The sequence below is a fragment of the Antedon bifida genome, chromosome 9 (assembly GCF_963402885.1).
Source record: "Antedon bifida chromosome 9, ecAntBifi1.1, whole genome shotgun sequence".
Taxonomy (NCBI): Eukaryota; Metazoa; Echinodermata; class Crinoidea; order Comatulida; family Antedonidae; genus Antedon; species Antedon bifida.
The window spans coordinates 1,582,180-1,603,514 of NC_136234.1; the positions used below are offsets into that span (position 1 = coordinate 1,582,180).

Genomic DNA, 21,335 nt, shown 5'->3' on the forward strand with positions numbered 1-21,335 from the left:
TAAAAACTAAAACCACACTGTGTAGTACGTCGTGTGGCTCTCTCTATCTCCCTCATCCACCACCCTCTTCCTATATATCCATTATCCCGTCACTGCGGCGAGACTATACAGTCCTGTAGGTTGTACCCAGCCTAGACTGGAACTTATATACTTATATATACCTAGGCCTAGCCAATAATAGAGGCTAACTAGGATAGAGGCCTAGGCCTAGTTAGGCCTATAATAATACTAGGCCTCTAGCCCTTTATTACTGTAGTAAGGCCTAACACTAGGCTAGGCCTAGCCTAAACTATATTGACGGCCTAGGCCTAGCCTAAACTATATTGACGGCCTAGCCTACTAGCTAGGCCTATTAGATTATTCATTATTAGTGGATGGCCCGGGCCTAGGTATGCTACAGTAGAGGTAGGCCTAATACATACAGCGACAGCGACAACCAAGGCTTGATCCGGTACAAAAAAGCGCCAGAAGACTGCTGACGATTAACCTTTTTAAGACAATTTTTATTAATAATAACACATTTTTACATTTATGGCTTTGGATTGGCACTCGGTCAGTATTTTTGCAAACAGTGAATGAAACGGTTTTTTATTTTAATATATTCATCAATTTTATTATAAATTTAATACTGCTAGATTGATTTACCGAAGGTGGAGTTGGAGGAAAGAAGGCGTAATGTGTGAAGATGCGACGTGCAAGTGTACTGTGTAAATTAGTTTGCGGTCTGATGATGTCACTGATAACATACGTAGGACTTGCGGCAGAAGCCACGAAAGTCATGACAAAATATGAAACGGTTGCCGCTGCAAACTACAAACACTATACGCTGGGGAAGTTTAACGGCAATTTAAAGATCATCTTGAACACAATAGATGGTGATGCTGACTTGTATATCAAAGAAGGTCAAGAAGAGAAAGCGAACTTTGAAAATTATGACATAAGTTCGGCAACATGTGGCTATGACTACATTGATATACCTGCAAGTTTATCAAAACCGCTTTCGATTTCAGTGTACGGGCATCCAACTTATGATAACAGCACTTTTGAGTTGAAAGTAATAACGTACAGATTAGATAATGATGACAGTTTTGTTCATGATGATGATGTTCACGACGACGAAACAAGGGGTTCACTCCTTATGATGATTCTGGAATTTATTTTTGAGATTCTCCTTGATGTACTCGTTTAATTTGATAACATTTCTTGTTTTGATTTATGTGTTTTTAGTTTAGAAAAATAATCCTTTAACTAACAATTTCAGTTAAAGTAGATATGGGTAAAAATATTTATGACGAGCAGGAGTGTGTATTAATTAATAATACACACTCACGCATGTCATAAATAATGTATTATTATTATTTATTAATTAACAGTAATAATTTGATGAAACTAGATATTTACACCATGGTGAGACAATCTCAAAGCAAATTGGGTAAAATATTGGTTTCAGTATAATTAAAATTAAATTTAATTTATTAATTTAAACATAGACGTTTCTGGTTTTAAGCCCTCGTTGGTGGATCAATTGCATCTTAGTCCTAAGAACAAAGCTTTAGGAATGCATCATAGTTTGTAGACTGTGTTGACTTAATATTAGTAAAAAGATAAATTTGGCACATATGGCGTTTCATACGTATAATACTTGAGCTTGAAACCAGTCAAAAATCTAAACGCCAGGTGATGGACTAACATAAAAAATCAAATAACTTGGGCCAAGTCTACTGTAAACTGTACAAGTCCCCGACTTTTAAAATTTGTGTTGGTGTACAGATGTTTGTGTTATTTCAATAGTAAATACAATATTTAACATACATAAATAATTGTACTAGTCCCAATTCAAAGTCAGCAGTATTTTATTTTTATTGATTCTAGTAGTAGTAACTGCTATCAATATTTATAAACAAATTGACCTTGTTACAATCCAACGAATTAAGTATTACTTTTAGTATATGAACTGGGCCCCAAGTTTAATGTTTTAATGGTAAAAATACCTCAAGCAATGCATTTGATTTTGGATTGGATCTCAAGCATTGTTATATGAAAAGTGCCAAATTTTTTTACAAATATTAATTAGCCAGATCCCTATCTACAACCCAATGGGCTTCTGTTTAAAACTGTATCCAAAGTGCGGTTATTTCGATAATTGATAAAATTCCGTCATGGTTAAGAGAATTTGGTGCTAAAAGGCTATTCTGGTTTTTACATAATTCAAGTTGACTTAACTTTACTATTATTAGTAAGTAACAATATCAAGTTCACAGTCAGTAAAGGCCACTTAACATTCTTGTTGTGGTCAACTCCACAGAACCAGTTATAAAATCACGGATCAGTGTAGCATTCAAAAACGTTTGTGGCTTTGATACAATGTGTAATCTACAACTGATTTAGTAAAATGTTTTAGACGCTTATATTTGGACAAAAGAATTAAATTTAAAAATATCATTTGATTTGACAATTATTTTGTAATAAAACATATATTTGCAAATAATTTTTGTTATTGTCATACTATAGAATCTAACTACAGTACCAGACTCTGAAATAATATATAAAGCTCAAACTTTATGTGACAAATGTGATGTGCCCGTATATGGACCCGATGATGTAATATCACTACCATGTTTGGGTACATCACACTCGTTTTGTTGAACTAGTTTGATAGTGTAGACAGACCATTAGGCCAGCCTAAGAAGTGTGTCCTGTATTGGCAGGGGTGACTTGCGTCTGTTTCTGCTGCAGAGCGCCGAATAAACCGATTATTTCAACAATGTAATTTTTATATTGACTGCATTTCTGCTCAATTTTTGCTCCAAAATAACCGTTTGAATCAGTGGGTGGTCATTGACAAAAATCGTTAGAATTACCCAAAATGCAATTGGTCCTGGCAGTTAATTCAAACTTTACTGCAGTGTAGTTGACTCAAAATCAGCAGCTGTCGACCTAATAACCGTTATTTCGTGTTGCAGCTAAAAATTGCTCAGCAATAACCGGTTAAATGGCGTTCTAAAACCGAATTGAATGGGTGTTTTTAACCGTTTATTTTGCGCTGCCTTTTAACCGGTTACCACAAAATTGCCCTGTTTCTGCTCCCAAGAAATTGGACTTAATTTATTCACACCATTTTTAACCGGTTATTTTTATGCAGTAGAAACAGGCCCTCAGATACTACCTTCAACAATGTTGAGCTGTCCAGTAGTTCTCTTGTGATAACATATGCATACCTACATTTTGGATAGAACTGTCCAATGTGGTAACACCGCTCAATAATTAAACATCTGTGTAGATCCACATATCACAACATTCCCACATATATATTGCATGCAACAGCTTAGAATATGTTTTAAAAAGTCAACCACATGCAAACCATGAATAACGAAAACCATAATTATATAAATTTTTTATTTTACAAAAGGCAAAAAATAAAATAAAAATATTTAATATAAAAAAAATTACAAATAAAAATGCAAAAAATAAATAGATATTTAATATAAAAAAAATGATTCTACTGCAGTGCAGTTACTACATTTTTCTAAACTAAAATTCTGCCCAGATATGATAATGATATGCCCAAATATAGTAGTGATATGACATCACATTTTTTGTCGCATAAAGTTTGATGGTGTAGACAAGATTTTTTTTCTGAAGTTAGACCAATAAAAGATAATTGAATTTATGATTTGAGTTAGTTCCAACGTATGTTTATGAAGCAGTCACTGTAATTATGTCTACACATAGGCACTGCTGAATACAATTTAAAGACCAGCAGTATTATAGGCAAACTTTGTGGCACACATGTATCATAGGCTTTAAGCCTACATAACATGACATGATACAGGTATCACATGTGTAACACTGTGACACTGTATTACAGAATTTGCCTGTGATACTACACAACTAATACCATACTGTATGTGGAGATACAGTACAGAGAATCTGGTGAAACAATTACTACCAATAAACATTACACAACAACAAACATTTCACACAACAACAAACATTTCACACAACTTTTTAAAGATAAAAGTTGACACATTTATTGACACATATTTACATTGACTTTATAAGATGAATTCTTGAGAAAAACAGTAACTAATAATTTTAGTTTCATAGAATTTCATAACAAAGCATAAAACTAATGAATATCATCTTTTGGGTGATTCAATAATGAAGTGTATTATGCATTAGATGGGGCTGCACCAATAAAACATTCATTCATCCATTCATAGAAGTACACCGACACAAAAGTGAAAATGTTGACCGGTTGAGATGTGAAGTGCTATATGTAGTCTACGTTCTAGACCAAAATTAGTAAAAGATACATATTTTGGCATATATGGCGTTTCATATGTATAATACATGTGCTCGTATTCAGACAAAAATCGAAACACCGACTGGTGGACTAGTCTACGGTATATGATGTGTTTTTTTTTCAATATTGAATAAAAGAATGATTTTATTTTGTTAATATTCTTCCGTTGCCAGGTAAGGTAGGGAGTTTTCCATTTGCTACGATCTAGAATAGGAGCTATGCATTGATATGCGTACAATAGATTAACATAAACTAACTTGTCGGAAATCGGTTGTTGCAAATTGAACACTCTCTTTAGTCAGAAGGCAGATCCAGCCAGGATCATGTTTGCTGTTTATGAAATTCTTTATTTATATCAGATTAAAAATAATGGTTGACTAATGATATTGGTGTAAGAAAGTGGCCTGGTCTGGGCACATATCTTAAATTGGTGTAATGTATTATAAGATTATAGGTAAACACAAAATAGTTGGTTCTCAGGCATAAGCCCACCCCAATGATTAAGGAGGGTGGGCTTATCTGAGATAGTATGGCAGTAAGTGTGACAGTGTCTATACCCAGGGTCTGGGACACAGCAAAAACCAAATCCTTAATCTTTAAAATAAATTAATTTAAAACTTTGTATATAGATAGTAAACTAATATAATATTTTGTTCTTATAATATAAAAATCTATAAAAATTTATTTTAATTAATTTATACTCTTCTGTTTTCATGAATGCCATTTAACGGTGGTGATAATTACAGGCAAATAAAATAATTACATTTTTGCTATGGGTGGGGGGGGGGGGGAAACTTATTAAAGACTAAACCTCATTCTGTTTTTGAATTGTTATGGAACTAGATCCCTATTCGGCAAGCATAAACCGAAACCTAGCCTTGTCTGAGTTCATTTTTATCTTCATGCTGTAGGTCTCAGACAACCTCATTTAAAAAAAAGTATGTCATTAATGCAATTTCATGTTTATCGATGCAGAATGGGGACCTATAAATAAATATTATACACTTTGATATCAAGGTCATAAAAAACTGCAGATTACAATGGAGCTAGACTGAAGTTTAAATATCTAAGCCAGCTGAGAAGGTTAGAATCTACTAGCTGTAGGCTTGGACTTTCCATTGCAGTGGTCTAATTTCTAGGTTTTAGCCCTTATTGCAATCTGCCCCAGAATAATCTTTTAGTTTTAATTTAATGTTACCCATCACAACGATAATAATGTTGTTTGGATTGCTAAGTTGCTAGGGTCATAATAAGCCAGTACTTATTTTACGCTTCACTGCTTCCGGGGTCTGCACCGTTTCTTTTTATTTAATTTAAAGCCTGAATTACAAACGCAGGTATAAGAGTTATCTTGGTTGATACATCTACCATTAGGGCAGATACTAGGATGGCGCTCACAGAATGTCAATGACTCTGCAGCCTCAGTAACTGGTGGATATGTTGATACAATAATACTTGATGGATTTTCAGCTGTGATGAGAAAGAAAAAATTGATTGAATATATTTATAATAATTTACAATTATATCCCTCATTTGTATGTAGAGAATTAAATTTAAACTCTATGTTGTCAAAAATGGGAAAACTACGACTACAGCATATAGGCTGTCATTTATAAGTTTCACTCCAGTCAGACGGAGCAAAATACAGGAATGTCATATACAACCATCTGACCAACAGAATTGTTGGCAATTGTAATACTGTTCATGCAAGTGGTAAAGGTAGATTAAAAACACAATTTTTGTATTAAGGTAATAGTATGGCAGATTTCAGATTTGAAATCAGGGTCATTTCAATAGTTTCTGTTTCATTAAAAGTTAAATCACTGTTAAATAACTATGAACTTTGAACTACATACTTGTATATAACAATTCAGGTGCAGAATCTTTCCCGACTAAACCGGTTTGACCATAAAATTCTGCAATCTCGTCGATTCCACTCGGTAATCCACATATAATATTATAATTTACTGCATAAAAGGAAAAAATGAATAATAATTAAACTATATCCCCTCAACAGATAAAAATATGCAGGTATACAGCTTTTGAGCTAGCTTTGTGTATATAGTTATTTTGCTCTGAAATTGTTGAACATTTGATTTTTGTTGTTGCATCTCTTAAGTAGAAAGTTGATGACATTTAACTTTACACTCACTTGAACCTTTTTTCGGGCAAACATCACAATAAGCGACACCCCAACTGATGCCAGACCCGCAACAGCACTCTGTGTAGGTCTGTGAAGTAGCCTGTAAACCACTACAATCGCTGGAAGACCAACAGGTTGCTCTACGTTCCTCATGGGTGGCGCCATTCATACCGGGACCACCTGGTTGCCAGATAAATTCTGAAATGTTACAAAATAGATTATTCGTAAACATGAAGATTAATAACATTAAAAAACTTTAGATAGGTTATTTTGTAATCACTTACTGTAGAAAAAAAAGAAAAATGTTTTCACCTATAAAATGACAAAATAAATAGTTAAATTCAATTTAAAAAACCCATTGGCTATCAGCCATTTGGACTATTTTTGGCTTTAAATTACATTTTTTGTATTTTAGTTTTCGATCCAATTTTTGTGAAGTAAATAACTATTATGACATTAAAAAGGCATATTCAACAAAAAAATGTTCAACAAAAATTCAGTGGGACAATGTACTTTCAATTTGTTGATATTTTAGGAAAGGTTCTGTGTAAACAGGCTCGACTCCTAACAATAATATGACATTGCCATTGTTCAGTAGTAGACGTACTCAACCCATTTGCTTAACCCTTGCCAGGCTTTTTCTATTTTTATATGTTGTTTGTATCCTTAACATTATATTATTTTTTGGTGGTTGAATACATAAACGAAACAAAATGAATGTGTATACTATTTTGTATACACAGTATTTCCAATTTTCATTTATTTTGAAAGAATTTCAATTTTTAATAACAAATAATAATTGTTTTCAGAAATTATTTTTAATATACACTTACCTGAACTCTCTCCAACTACATGTAATGCATTAAATAAAGGATAACAAATTTACAGAACAGGTTTTTAATTTAGAATTAAAAGCATTTAGAAAAAAATAGATTATAATCATGCAGATGCGTATGAAAATGTTTGCAATTCTCGATGAAGTGTTTGTAATTCTCGATGAATTGATTGCAATTCTCGATGAATTGATTGCAATTCTTGATGAAATGCTGGCAATTCTCGATGGAATGCTTGCAATTCTCGATGAATTGATTGCAATTCTTGATGAAATGCTGGCAATTCTCGATGGAATGCTTGCAATTCTCGATGAATTGATTGCAATTCTCGATGAAATGCTTGCAATTCTCGATGGAATGCTTGCAATTCTCAATGAATTGATTGCAATTCTTGATGAATTGATTGCAATTCTCGATGAAATGCTTGCAATTCTCGATGAATTGATTGCAATTCTCGATGAATTGATTGAAATTCTCGATGAAATGCTTGCAATTCTCGATGGAATGCTTGCAATTCTCGATGGAATGCTTGCAATTCTCGATGAATTGATTGCAATTCTCGATGGAATGCTTGCAATTCTCGATGAATTGATTGCAATTCTCGATGAAATGCTTGCAATTCTCGATGGAATGCTTGCAATTCTCGATGAATTGATTGCAATTCTCGATGAAATGCTTGCAATTCTCGATGGAATGCTTGCAATTCTCGATGAAATGCTTGCAATTCTCGATAAAAAAAAATGATGAAAAAAGAATTTAAATTCATACTGTATTTATTTCAATTTGAATAAATACAGTATAGTTGATAAATTAATTTTGAAAGATATGATAAATTATCAAGATAAGAATTGTTATGTTATCCAAATGATGTAATTAAGCCATTTTAATCTGTAATGAACATTTTTGTAAATGTGAAATTAAAAAAAAATTATTATTACTTGTCAAATGTCAATTTTGTCACTATACCTCAAAACTTAACGTTATATTATAATGGTGAAAATACTACTTTTTTATTCCTTTCATTACATTGTACTTTCAAATCAATTCACAAATTTCATAGGGATTTCTAATGTGTATTCACACACTCAATACCTCACCTATGCACCGTCGTTGTGTACTATCCAATTGTAGAGGGGGTTCGCACTCACACCAGAAGGTACCGGGAGCATTGACACAGGTACCAAACTGGCAAACGTCTATGTCCTCACACTCATCCACATCTAAACAAATCATCTGGTTATTAAGTTTATGAAATATCATAATGTTATATTATATTATTTAAAATAGAGCATACATGGTTTAGAAATGTATTGTCTTTAAAATAATCACCAAGTTATAATATAAATATTGTTTAACCTTTCCTTAAAGATTTAAATTTGTACTTCCAATTTTATTACCATACAGTAGTAGAACCGGGGTTGGCCATAGTTTTAAAATATATTTTGTTCTTTGTTTGTTTCAAAGAAAAGTGTTCCATCACCTGAATGGCTATTTTGAGAACATGAAACGAACGAACAAGGTATATATTATATATTCACACTGTACTGCCAACCTTTTAACAGGGGTCACCATTGTTTAGGAAACACTTTGTTATGTTCCAAATATGTCCCTTTAATAGAGGTTGAATGTCACTGTCACTTAACACTGTTATTTCATAGACAATACATTTAGATTTGAAGGAAAATTATATTATAATGAATAAGAAAACAATTTATTGATAAAAATGAAAAAAAATATTAATAGTACATTCCGTTTCATTTCAAATGGCATTTAATTTGTTACATGGATAATGCTTCGGAAAAAGAGAAACAAATTGGAAAACTACACGTATATACCTCCTATTAAAGACCACTCCAGGATCTTTAATTGAAATATGCTGCGTTAGGGAGAAGTTATGTTAGGTTAAAAACAATAATGATATTAAGGCGAATTTAGACAGACGTTACGGGGAAGATGCACAATAGGCCTAGAAGATGTGCCTTCTGTCAATGCTGGAAATATCATTTTGAATGTGTAAGTACAGTACTGTACAGGATAGCAAAAGCTATCAGTGCAATAGGAGACCTACTAGATAGTGATTAAGTTCGTATTTTAGGAATCCTGTCTCTGCCTGGTTTTGTGTGATATTTTCATGTTTTTTTATATTGTATATAAAAAATAAATGAAATGAAAAAAAAAAAAAAAGGTAAATAATTACATAAACAAGTTGAAGAGTAACAAAATGTAGTAATACTGCTGTAGTATAAAATAATTTTGAAATGGTCTCTTAGGCCTTATAAAAATGGGCTCAGATTGGAGAGAAAAATCGTAGATTAGATGGCCGATCTATTTGATTGAACGTTTTACCTTTGCATTCGTCGCCGACCTTTATGAAGCCTTCCCAGCAATCACATCTGTAACCATCAGGCAAGTCAAAACAAACACCATTCAAACACACACCTTGGATTTGACACTCATTCACACTGTCACTAAGAGCTGCTGTTGAAGCTGTAAGAAATTAACAAGAGAGAGTAACATTCCAGAAACTTGTCTGGGCTGTTGCAAAACTGCCAGATCTGCCTAAAGGCCAATTTACACAGACGAGAGCGGTAACAGTAAGTGGAAAACAGCGTAGCTTGTCCCACATAGAATCTGTATCAGCGTTGTGTGTAAATGGTCATATATGCTAGTAATATGACATCATCGTGTCAATATATGGGCTTATCACATTTTTTGACACATAAGTTTGTAGACAGAGCTTATTATAAACATAACTAGTCATTATAGTAAATTAAACAATTTGTTACTTACATTTACAAATATTTTCAGAACTTTGGAAGTAATATCCTGCTGGACATTCACAGATGTAATCTCTAACTCCACGATTGACACAAGTGCCGTTGCCACATATCTCAGGAAATAATATACATGAATCAAGGTTTTCTGTAACAGAGAAAAAGATTTACTGTATAGATAATTACGGAATACTAATTGGGGACCAGCAATTAAGGGCTAACTGAGACAAGTTTACTTCTAGGTTGGTCCTCATTTTTATGCTCTGTATTATTTGTATAGCATTTGACGAAATAAATGTTTGTTGAATTTGAATTTGGTTTGATTAAAGGGTCTTGCACACCTGTTCCGGTACGGTTCTGGTCTGGCACCGGCAAATAAAATCAAAGCTTCAATGTTTCGTTTTCACACGGCAACGCGCATATCGATTGGTGCATAACCGTGTGGGGGTATCGTGAAAATGAAACATTGATGTTTGATTTGATGTGCTGGTACCGGACCAGAACTGTGCCAGAACAGGTATGAAAGACCGTTACGTTATGATTCTAAATAGGAACAAACATTCTGAGGTAACACCCATACTCTAGCAGCAGAGCATCACCATAAACACAAACATCTGTATATATAAATCATTTTACATTTTATACTTACTAACACAGGTTCTTGAGGTGACATCATATTCCTGATCTAATGGGCAGGTACATGTTATGAGGCCATCAGCAGCCGAGCATGTAGCACCAGCCCCACATGCGTCTGGTATCTGTGTGCAAGGATCATATGGTGTTTCCTCTGTCAAGAAAAATATATAGACAATGAACTACAGGTATGTAACTACAACCATGCTCTCTGTCTACACTATCAAACTAGTTTGACAAACAAATTGTGATGTGCCCAAACATGGTAGTGATACAGTATACCCAAATATGGTAGTGATATGACATCATCATGTCCATAAATGGGCACATCAAATTTTTTTGTCACATAAAGTTTGATAGTCTAGAGAGAGCTTTAGATTATTGCTAAGATTGCCTAGACAATGCAGTGCTAGTGACATGTTTGTCAGAGATGTTACTGTCCTGAATTTATTCATAGACTTACCTTTACAGACTTCATCGTTAGGATCGTAGAAGGAATATTCTGGACAAAGACAACGATGACCAAATATGGTATCCTGACATGTGGCATTACCACCACAGAGGCCAACTATTTTATTACAAACACTGGATCCTAAAAACAAAGCACCAACTATTATTTGAAAGGGTAATTTGTACTTACACCTTGCACTGATAAGATAAGTACTTATTTTAAAAAATTGTGTAGGTCTAAGCAAAAATAAAATTTTTCTATTTTTACTCTGTGTGATGTCTGCTTTTTTTTTGTATTCCAATGTATTAAAGAAAGATTGAAAATAAAAAAAAAATAAATAAAAAAATAAAATTGCAAAAATAAAAAACATTGTTAAAATGTACATAAAATTATGTTGTATTTGCTGCTGCTCGTCTAATTTTTATTTCTAACCAATCAATTTTAAAAATGTGATAGAAAGTCGTTAAAATTAAGACAACTATTACTTATGCATGATTTGGTGTCATAATCAAAATCATATCCAATGTTACAGCGACATTGATATCCGTCTACAAGGTCAACACACGTTCCATTTCCACAAACGTCTGGATACAAATAACATTCATTTGAAGCTAAAAGAAACAAAGTATAGTAACGCATAATTTTTAGTGACGTGAAACGTGACTCTACAGCTCACTATGACGGTCGGTTGGTTGGATGGTCGGTCAGTAAACACTAACTCAAATTTGAGCACGCGACTACAGCCATGTATATGACCTTGTTAATTATAAACTACTACTGTACATTCATTCTAAGCTGCTATACCATGGCATTTGTATTTATTTTTTTAAATTTTATTATTATTAAATATTAATATTTTTTTATTTTTTTCTTTAAATTGTAGCTAAGACACGAAAACTTAAGTTAGCAATGAATGAATAAAATATAAAAACAAAATTACAAGGCTGTTGTTATTTCTCCTCCAAATAAGTACATCAAAACATGCATAACAACACCAAAAACTATCACACTTTATGTTACAAAAAATGTGATGTGCCCATATATGGACACGATGACAACATATCACTACAATATTTGGGCACATCACATTTTTTGTCACATAAAGTTTGATAGTGTAGATAAAGCTTATTATAGTATTTTCATGGATTATTCCATTTTACTTTAAGGGTGTGTATTATGTGAAGTATAAAAGTTGGTTTACAATAGTACATACCTAGACATACATTGGTGACAGTATCAAATTCATAATGTGCAGGACAGACACACACTATTTTGCCATTGTCATCTAGACAAGTAGCATTTCCACATGTGTATGGGTACAGTTTACACATACCAATACCTGAACAACAAATAAAGTAAGTAAAACCCAATCCTTCATGCATCTTAAATCCCTTTCACATTGCATAGTAAAACACTAAAGTTTACATCCAATATCAAATGCAGGTGTTGATGTGTTAAGCTCTGTCTACACTATTAAACTAGTTTGCCCAAATATGGTAGCGATATTCCCAAATATGGTAGTGATATGACATCATCATGTCCATATATGGGCACATAACATTTTTTTGTCAAATAAAGTTTGATAGTGTAGACAGAGCTTTAAACTCCGGAATTTTTTAGGTGATGTAAAAGGAGTATTTGTTTGAAAAACAAACACACACACACAGTCAAGCATTATCAAGATATTTAAATGAATTAAATTGTTTAGTAACTATTAAACTTACGTATACATCCTGGTAGCGTCTCGTCAAACTGATGCTGTGCCGGGCACGAACACTCATAATGTGTTGGAGTATCTTGACAAGTTCCATTACCACAAATTCTAGGGAAAACTTGGCACTCGTTAGAGACTGAAATATAAAGAAATCGGTAATCAGGAACAAAATATCACTGTTGCAATGAATAAAGGTAAGTCTCATATTCATTTTTAAACATAGGGTAGCTGTTAGGAGCTCATTGTACTAAGCCTCTGTATTATGTGGCAGGGTGGCCTTTCCACGCTGCCTTATCCTCCCTAGTATTTTCAACCACATACTCATTTTCAGTTGAATTGTGGGGAATTGAACCCGGGTCTCTCTGTATGACAGTGAAATGTCCTAACCTCTCGGCTACCCAACTCTGATGAATGATGCAATGAATATTTTAGTATTAAAATTTTTTTAGCAGTTAGTTAGTAAGACTAAACTTCTAAACAGGAAAGCTCTATATAATAATAAATAGTATTTCACAATTTCATTTTAGCTGTGAAAAAGTTTTACTGTGAGGGAAAAAAAACAAAGCAAGATGGACTCACCGAGACATGATTTTAATTGAGCGTCAAATTCATAACCTTCTGGGCATGTGCAATCGATAATTCCTTGTAAATCTGTGCAGGTTGCGTTTCCACAGACTCCCTCTAACTTTCGACACTGGTCAACACCTACAGAATAAACAGTGTAAAAGTAGTTACACCAACTGAATTATGGAGAAAAAAAAATTAATATTGAGTAACTTAGTGTGGCCAACCCATAGAGGGTGCTATTTTTGCAAAAATCATCCGAACTTAGAGGGTGGTATTTCTGCCATCTATATATTATAGATACTACAACAGTTATCCAGAAACTTTGTAGGTCTGAGGTAAATTCTTTCAAACTTACGTAAGCAGTTTTTAGAAAGAGATTCAAACTCAAATCCAGAAGGGCATACACAACGATGTCCTGATCTTAACAATACACATGTCCCATTACCACACATATCAGGGAATGCTGTACAAATATCAGCAACTGAAATACATGAAACATTCAAGAAAGTAATGTATCAACATTATTATTATTATTGAAACTCTGTATATCAAATATTTTCTCATTAGGTATGAACCAGGTAGAAGTGGTCCAAGGTCCTCCACTGATGTTACCAGGCTCAATGTTCCACATGTCACTACCACCTCTGGTGATAAATCTTTTCTCAAAATATGGACCACAACTCTGGAATGACCTAGCAACTAATTTTCGTCCAATCAACATTTTATTAAAATTACATCTCCGAGTTTAATTTCCTGAATAGCCTGGTAACGTCTGTGGAGGATCTGGATTGTATTTTTTGGGGTAAGTTTTCTTGTTTTGCTTTTAAAGTTGTTTTGCAAGTAGTGTAAAGCGTTATGTAAATTTTTCTTATCTGATTTAATTCATTTGATAATCTACAAATATTGGGTGTGATTTAACAAACCTTCACATGTCTTGCGAGTACGTTCAAATTTATATCCTTCTGCGCAACGGCAAACGGGTCTACCATATGACGTAACACAAGTACCATTACCGCAATCAACACCGAACCGAACACAAACATCATTACCTAATAAAAACAGAGAATGTTGAACATAATTTTAAAACAAAACAAAACAACATATTTATACGCTTTCTCAGTGAAGCTCTGTCTACACTATCAAACTAGTTTGACAAAAAAAAATGTTATGTGCCCAAATATGGGAGCTGTAGTAGTATGCCCAAATATGGTAGTGATATGACATCATCATGTCCATATATGGGCACATACAAGTTTGATATTGTAGTTTAAGATTAAAGATTCTGCAGTGCAGTTTGGTGTTTCTAAACAGACTTGTCTAGCTAACTTACTCTGACAAGAACGTGTTGTTGCATTGAAGAAATAGTTTGAAGGACACAAGCACACATATCCTGGGCCTTCTTGGTAATTCTGACACGTTGCTGATCCACACACTTCTCTGTTTATTTTACAGAAATCAGTAGCTGCAGATAGAATATATTTAAATAGAGAAATAATATAATTAGTATGTATTAGTATAATATAATAAAACAAATAAACAAAAAAGCAATAATAAATATTCTTTTTTTTTCATGTTTTGCCCACTAAATTGGGTATCTGTGCGATATCTGTTGCTGCAGATATAATATAATTGAACACATGCATAATATAATAAAACAAATAAACAAAAAAGAAATAATAAATAATCTTTTTTTTTGTTTTGTCCACAAAATTGGGTATCTGTGCGATTTCTGTTGACATTCCAATCCTCACGTCAATCACACATCTCAAATCGAGCAATCATAATATTAATATTTTCTGTTTAATCAAGTAAATCAAGTAATCAACAAATTATAACATGACGAATAGACAATCCAGTACTGGAAAACATATAGCAATCAACAAAGATTGTTATCGTTACTCGCTCTATCCAAAGACAATTCCTGAATGCAACCAATTAGACCAGAACATTAGAACTGCACCAAATATTGCCCATTTAAAGACCAACTGAACACTATTGACATCGAAATTAATTTCTCAAAAGCACACTTCGCTATAAAAATAATATTTTTGCACATGACCCTAACAAAACATATGCGATAACCAGAGATTGTGTTTGTACGTTATGGATACAGAAGTAAGGCAATAACTGCAATGCTTTACATACATACCTTTGCAAGCCGTAAGTTGTTCATTAAATTCGTAGAATTTGGGACAGTAGCACTTGTATTCACCCGGTCTGTTGACACATGTACCATTGCCACAAATGTCAGCTTGCTCATTACATTCATTAATATCTGCAAACACAAAAGATAATTTGTAATTGTTGATAGAATATACCATGCATGGTAATGAGGATGGTACTTGTTTAATAATAATAATAATATCCTGGATTTATATAGCGCCTAATGTTGTGAAACCTCTAAGCGCTGAACATTATTACATAACATATTATTTTTTTGGATCAAACACGTATGGAAACATACTCCCATAATGCAGCTAGTAATCAGCGCAAAGTTGTGTCTTGATCGAACCGGGTACCCATTTATACACCTGGGTGCAGAGAGTAAGTAAAGTATCTTGCCTAAGGATACAAGCAATGCAGCGAGAGTTGGATTTGAACCTCGATCTCACGATCAGTAGTCCAACGTCCAACAAACTGCGCCACACGTTCTGTGTACACCGTTTGTAAATTATTCTGTTTCGATCTGTAATTAATTTTTCGACCTTACACCATTCAATCGTAATAATAATAATATCCTGGATTTATATAGCGCCTAATGTTGTGAAACCTTTAAGTAAAAGTTAATAGTATACATTACATGCAAATAATAGTACTAAGTTTCTTTATGAATTGTTTTTCTTGATAAATTCTGTCTAAAACACAGGGTTTCTTAACCTAGAAAATAACAGCAGCGGGCTAGATATACCTTGACAAGAGCCAAGTACACTGCTATGCCTGTAACCTTGTTGACACTGACACGTAGCAGCGCCATTCGTTACTACGCATTCTCCATCTCCACATCGGTGATTGGCGCACAAGTCATCTGGTTTACACATGCGGCCTGCGTTATCAAAGGCATAGTTGGGCGGACATTTACAGAAAAAACTTTTATCTGTGTTGATACATGTTCCATTTCCACATATGCCGCGGTATTTAAAACACTCGTTTTCCTCTGAAAACATAGAAATGGATTAATATTAATAGGAAAATAATTTATAAAATCTTCCATTTACTTTTAGAAAGAGATATTTGGATGCATTTTACAGAAGAGTGGCTCAAAACAATGTCCTTTCTAATTTGAATCTGTCTTAGAAGGGTTTTTTATTCTGAGAAACTAAGATTCAGAATGGCAGCTATACTGTAGATATGTGTGCTGGGTGGTGGTGTATTGTGTATCCAATTTTGTGAGTTCTGAACTGGGCTTTCTGGGAGAACAGTCCTGTACTGAAAAGGTCACCCAGTATAATGAAGAAATAAATGCCCATAGACCTGTAGGACAGTGACGAAAATAGTATGGATATACCAGGGAGTTACAACTCTCTGGGACATACAACACTTGATAAAGAATAAACATTTACTTACGTAGACACACCTTTTGCTTCATATCAAAGTAGTACCTTCCCGGACAGGTGCACTTGTAGCTGAGGGGCGTGTCAACACACATACCGGTACCACATATTGACGGGAAGGTTTTGCACTCATCAACACCTGTGAAAAGCAGAATCGCAATTTTAATTACACTATGCAGATTAACAGTATCAAGGCCAATTTGTAGATGAGCGTTAACAGTAACAAAAATATAGAATCTATGTTGTTTCTTAATGACCATTAACACAAAGCATGGAGCGGACGGGCGATTTTACATGGGACAAGCTACACAGTTTCCCGCTTTTCTGTGTAAATTGGCCGTTATTTTTAACAATACATTTAGTCATTGTCACAGTTTATCTAATTTCAAATCATTATTGTTTATCTACTTTTATTTGACTTACCTCGTTCAGACATATATTTAGGATCACCAGCGAGAGCGCCACTGTCAATATAAATGGACTGGTCCGATGTAGACTGTCTTTCTGGGTTAACAACCGTCTTTCGACCACGCCCATTAGGACATATCTTTTTGAACTCCTCTGTAAATAAATAATAAGAGATAAGAGCAAACATTTGTTATTGAGGGATAATATACTTTGAACCACTTTTTTGGTCTCTCCCAATTCTTTAAGAAAGTGGACTGGGATAACAGTAAACTTTGACGTAAAGTTTGACATCTCGTAAAGATTGACACATGTCAAAAGGAAATCTAAGACTATAAGTAGTTGTGATGGCAAAGAAAGGTTGCAGATGTTTTTACAAATATAACAAATCAAACGATATAAACCAGAGATGTATTTGAATTCCTGGGTGTATATCCTTATTCCCAATTCACTTGCGCATCATCTAGGGTCATTGAACTTTAGTCCCACCTGTACTCATGCTATGTACATCTGTTCTTTCACCAACATGGGACGACAAAAAAAAGTTTCTCAGAATAAGAAAAAAGAAGATTCAAGATAAAGAAATAGAATGGTTGTTAAAAAAAAAAGGATGGAACGGTAGGCAAAAATAAATAATTGATTGAAAGGGTAATTTGTTGTGGCTTTCATTACCTGTATTTGAGAGAGGACAAAGCCAAAACTCGCAATCGTCACCCCAGCCAGTCCCGATAGTACAACAGCATTCCTGTCGTGTTGCGTTATTACTGATAACTTGTTCACACAACTCTGCGTCAGTAATGTCGGCAAAACACATCTTGCGTTCCTCAGAGTCTAATGCTGTAAATTAGATAACGATAATGATTAGAAAGCATTCAAATAGAAAATTGTGATAGTTCTTGTAACTACACCAAATTCTGAAAATCTAGTTCAAGACCTCAGAAATACAGTAAAAACCCTATTAAGGGGACACCTTCAGAACGGTTTCTCTTTAATAGAGGTTATTGCCACTCATTTGTTTCACAGGAAAGTTTCCTCTTATTTATCAATAGAAATGTCCCAAATGAAGAGTTCTACTGTGTATAATTCCTCTTAACTTACAATGGCATTTCTTTGATTGAAAATCAAACTGTAAATCATTTGGACAGAAGCATCTGTATGATCCTTCGTTGTTCGCACAGTTGGCTTCCTTTCCACATAAATCAAGATCCGTGGAACATTCGTCAATATCTGTAAACAAACAAAATATGCAAAAATTATAAACGATATACTTACTAATGATTTTCTTAAACTGTCAAAATTAAGTAAAATATTAATCACTAATCTGTTACAGATAAAATAATGACTTGTTTGGTGTTCCAAATAAGGACGAACTGTTGACCATGAAATTTATTAAAATCTTAGTGTGAATGCACATTTAGATTAGTGTACCTCACAGGAAACACAGGACAAAAACCAATAGATTAAGTGTGAACAGACTTTTATATAATCTTCACTACTCAATCAGTTAACAAATTGTACCGGTCTAAATTGAGTTCACTCTCTGTGTGAACATACCTTTAGTCCTCACTATACAATTTAACATTAACAAGGACAAATTGTAACCTCAAAATTGATTTCATTTCACAAATAACATAATAAAAATATATCCTGTCTTAGAAAAAGATAGAGATTGCCATCATTTATCTTGACAATAAACTAACCAGAGTGTCCCATGGCAATCCTAGCAATGCCTTCTTTTGGCATGTGTACAAATAACACAAGTCAAATAAAATCATTAAAAAAAACAGTGCTAAATAAAAAAAATATATACTGCATTATCAGAATGTAACTACAGTTTACTATAAAATCCTTTATCGTAGAAGTTTCATTTAATTTCAAGAACATTTATTAATTTCAATAATGGGAAAATAACAATATATATAATATAATTAAGACATTTGAAGACCATTATTGGGGATCCTGTATTAGAAGAAAACAAGTTTCTTGTCACCTGCAGGATCTCAAATAAATTAATAATAATTGTCTTTTGTATAGCCCCTAACCAAAATAAATTTCTCTAAAGTTCTATGACGACAAGGCTCGAACTAGGTATAAATTATGTCATTTCATATGCTATGTGAAAGAGATTCAGCAACTGTTTGAAGATGTCAATAGAGTTGGCATTCTTGATTGATTGTGGAAGAGTATCCTTTAAAGATGGATATAAAATAACAATTATCCTGATGGTACGGTACCCGTTGCTTCTTTGGGCTCCAATCAAAACCTTAGACATACCTGGGTGGTATGACAACCGGGCTAGTGAACGGGAGGTTGTGGGTTTTCGAGTTCTACCTGAGAAAAATAGGATTATTTATTCTACCCATGGATTTTTTAAAACACAATCTTCATTATTAGGCCTAAACTTAAATTTGTTTGTCTTTACAGTGGTTATTTTTTATATCATTCATAATAAAAGGTTCAGCTGTTTTAACTTTCAAATTAATTCTTCTAAAGTGATTCTCTTTGACTAAGCACTGCATCAAAAAAAATAACGGGACATGACCACCCCCAGGGGCTGTCATGAAACATAAGTCTCGGCTGATGTTTCAAAATCGTTTGAATGTCATCAACATAGGAACGCAGAAACAAAGAGGTCGTCTACATTCTAAAATTCCCAACAGCTTGAAATGCAAATTTGATGATGGACGTCCAAACTAAAATAAAAACATTTAGTAAAGCTCTGTCTACACTATCAGTTTGAGTGTGTTGTGCCCAAATATGGTGTTGATATGCCCAAATATGTTAGTGATATGACAACGTCATGTCCATCACACCTTTTTGCTTGATAGTGTAGACAGAGCTTAAGATTGTTTAGTACTGTTTCTATATATATCGTGCTTACTAGCTCATTTGTGTGCATTTTAAATTACCAACTATAGTTTTTTCTACTTAACCGCTTTGTTGTAAATAGAGACTGAACAAGGTCCTAGTGGAAAGACAACAATTGTGTTTTTGGCAAAAACAATTTTAAGTAATAAAATAATAATTGCTATAATAACAATTTGTCAAAAACAAAGCAATATTCTAATTATGTTGTAGGTGTGTATCATGCAATATTTTACAAGATATTTTTAAATTAATTGGAATTTAATAATATCATGCCCCATTAGAATACAAACAGGAAATCGATAACCACCTCTCACATTAGAATAATTACGCAGCTTAACATTTAATTGGCTAAATAAATTGATAGAAAAAAAAACCACACAAAAAACTTTAATGTTTACATATTGTATATTGTTTAAAACAAAAATTAATTAGTTTAAATTTGATGAATTGTTCATTTTAATGTCGCATATATAGTTATTCTATTTAACAAATAAAATTAAGTATCTGATGATTGAATAGATAACCGTAATCTCATTGTCTGGAACTCAATAGGTTTCTAGTTAAATGTAACTGTTTCTTTTTTATAAGCGAAATCATGTTTTTTGGTCTGTTTTTTATTTGGCAAAAGTGAATTAAACGTTATTTAAACTATAAAATGGCCTTTTCAAATTTGATTTTATACACCTTTATTTTTTATGTTGACAATACATCTTTAAATATACTTTGTTGAAAATATATCATTTTGTCTATTTCAGTACTCTGTGGCAGTTCAAAAATACACATAAATTATGAAATAAAAAAAAAATAAAAAAACAAAAAATTAACTTGCCATCACATAAGTGTTGGTTAATAGCACGGAAGCCTTCATTACAATCACAACGGTATGAGCCCTCAACGTTCACGCAATCTCCGTAGGGACAAAGGTTAGGCTGGCCATCGCATTCATTTTCATCTGAAAAACATATACGATAGCGCTATACTTAAAAATACAATATCATGTTTAAAAGGATGCACCAGTGGGGATAATAATACTGTACATAATAATCATGTTAATAATGTAAATTTGTTTTCTTCTCTTTTGTGGCGTTCA

General features: G+C 33.3%; 2 protein-coding genes across 2 annotated transcripts in view; one reads left to right on the forward strand and one right to left on the reverse strand.

Moving 5' to 3' along the window:
• Window positions 1-2,540, forward strand: LOC144851739 (UPF0669 protein v1g209471-like). Its single transcript, XM_078709338.1, has 2 exons — window positions 1-115; window positions 636-2,540. The coding sequence occupies exon 2, from the start codon at window positions 686-688 to the stop codon at window positions 1,187-1,189; it is 504 nt and encodes a 167-aa protein (XP_078565464.1). The 5' UTR covers window positions 1-115; window positions 636-685; the 3' UTR covers window positions 1,190-2,540.
• Window positions 2,541-3,973: 1,433 nt separating this feature from the next.
• The window catches only part of LOC144852316 (uncharacterized), a 51,487-nt gene continuing 34,125 nt past the window's right edge, over window positions 3,974-21,335 (reverse strand). Inside the window, exons 18-40 of the mRNA XM_078710095.1 lie at window positions 21,071-21,197; window positions 20,536-20,593; window positions 18,476-18,665; window positions 18,050-18,214; window positions 17,396-17,533; window positions 16,986-17,111; window positions 16,330-16,575; window positions 15,571-15,696; window positions 14,752-14,883; window positions 14,345-14,470; window positions 13,777-13,902; window positions 13,434-13,559; window positions 12,865-12,990; window positions 12,354-12,479; window positions 11,626-11,751; window positions 11,153-11,281; window positions 10,706-10,843; window positions 10,073-10,204; window positions 9,629-9,769; window positions 8,380-8,502; window positions 6,459-6,647; window positions 6,163-6,273; window positions 3,974-5,776 (exon numbers count right to left, since the gene is read on the reverse strand). Of these exons, the coding sequence (XP_078566221.1) occupies window positions 5,580-5,776; window positions 6,163-6,273; window positions 6,459-6,647; window positions 8,380-8,502; window positions 9,629-9,769; window positions 10,073-10,204; window positions 10,706-10,843; window positions 11,153-11,281; window positions 11,626-11,751; window positions 12,354-12,479; window positions 12,865-12,990; window positions 13,434-13,559; window positions 13,777-13,902; window positions 14,345-14,470; window positions 14,752-14,883; window positions 15,571-15,696; window positions 16,330-16,575; window positions 16,986-17,111; window positions 17,396-17,533; window positions 18,050-18,214; window positions 18,476-18,665; window positions 20,536-20,593; window positions 21,071-21,197 (3,224 nt within the window). The 3' untranslated portion in view covers window positions 3,974-5,579. The remainder of the gene's footprint in view (window positions 5,777-6,162; window positions 6,274-6,458; window positions 6,648-8,379; window positions 8,503-9,628; window positions 9,770-10,072; window positions 10,205-10,705; window positions 10,844-11,152; window positions 11,282-11,625; window positions 11,752-12,353; window positions 12,480-12,864; window positions 12,991-13,433; window positions 13,560-13,776; window positions 13,903-14,344; window positions 14,471-14,751; window positions 14,884-15,570; window positions 15,697-16,329; window positions 16,576-16,985; window positions 17,112-17,395; window positions 17,534-18,049; window positions 18,215-18,475; window positions 18,666-20,535; window positions 20,594-21,070; window positions 21,198-21,335) is intronic.

What these genes read in the sequence shown, in the direction of transcription:
- LOC144851739 (XM_078709338.1), top strand. Translation starts at nt 686, where the DNA reads ATGCGACGTGCAAGTGTACTGTGTAAATTAGTTTGCGGTCTGATGATG.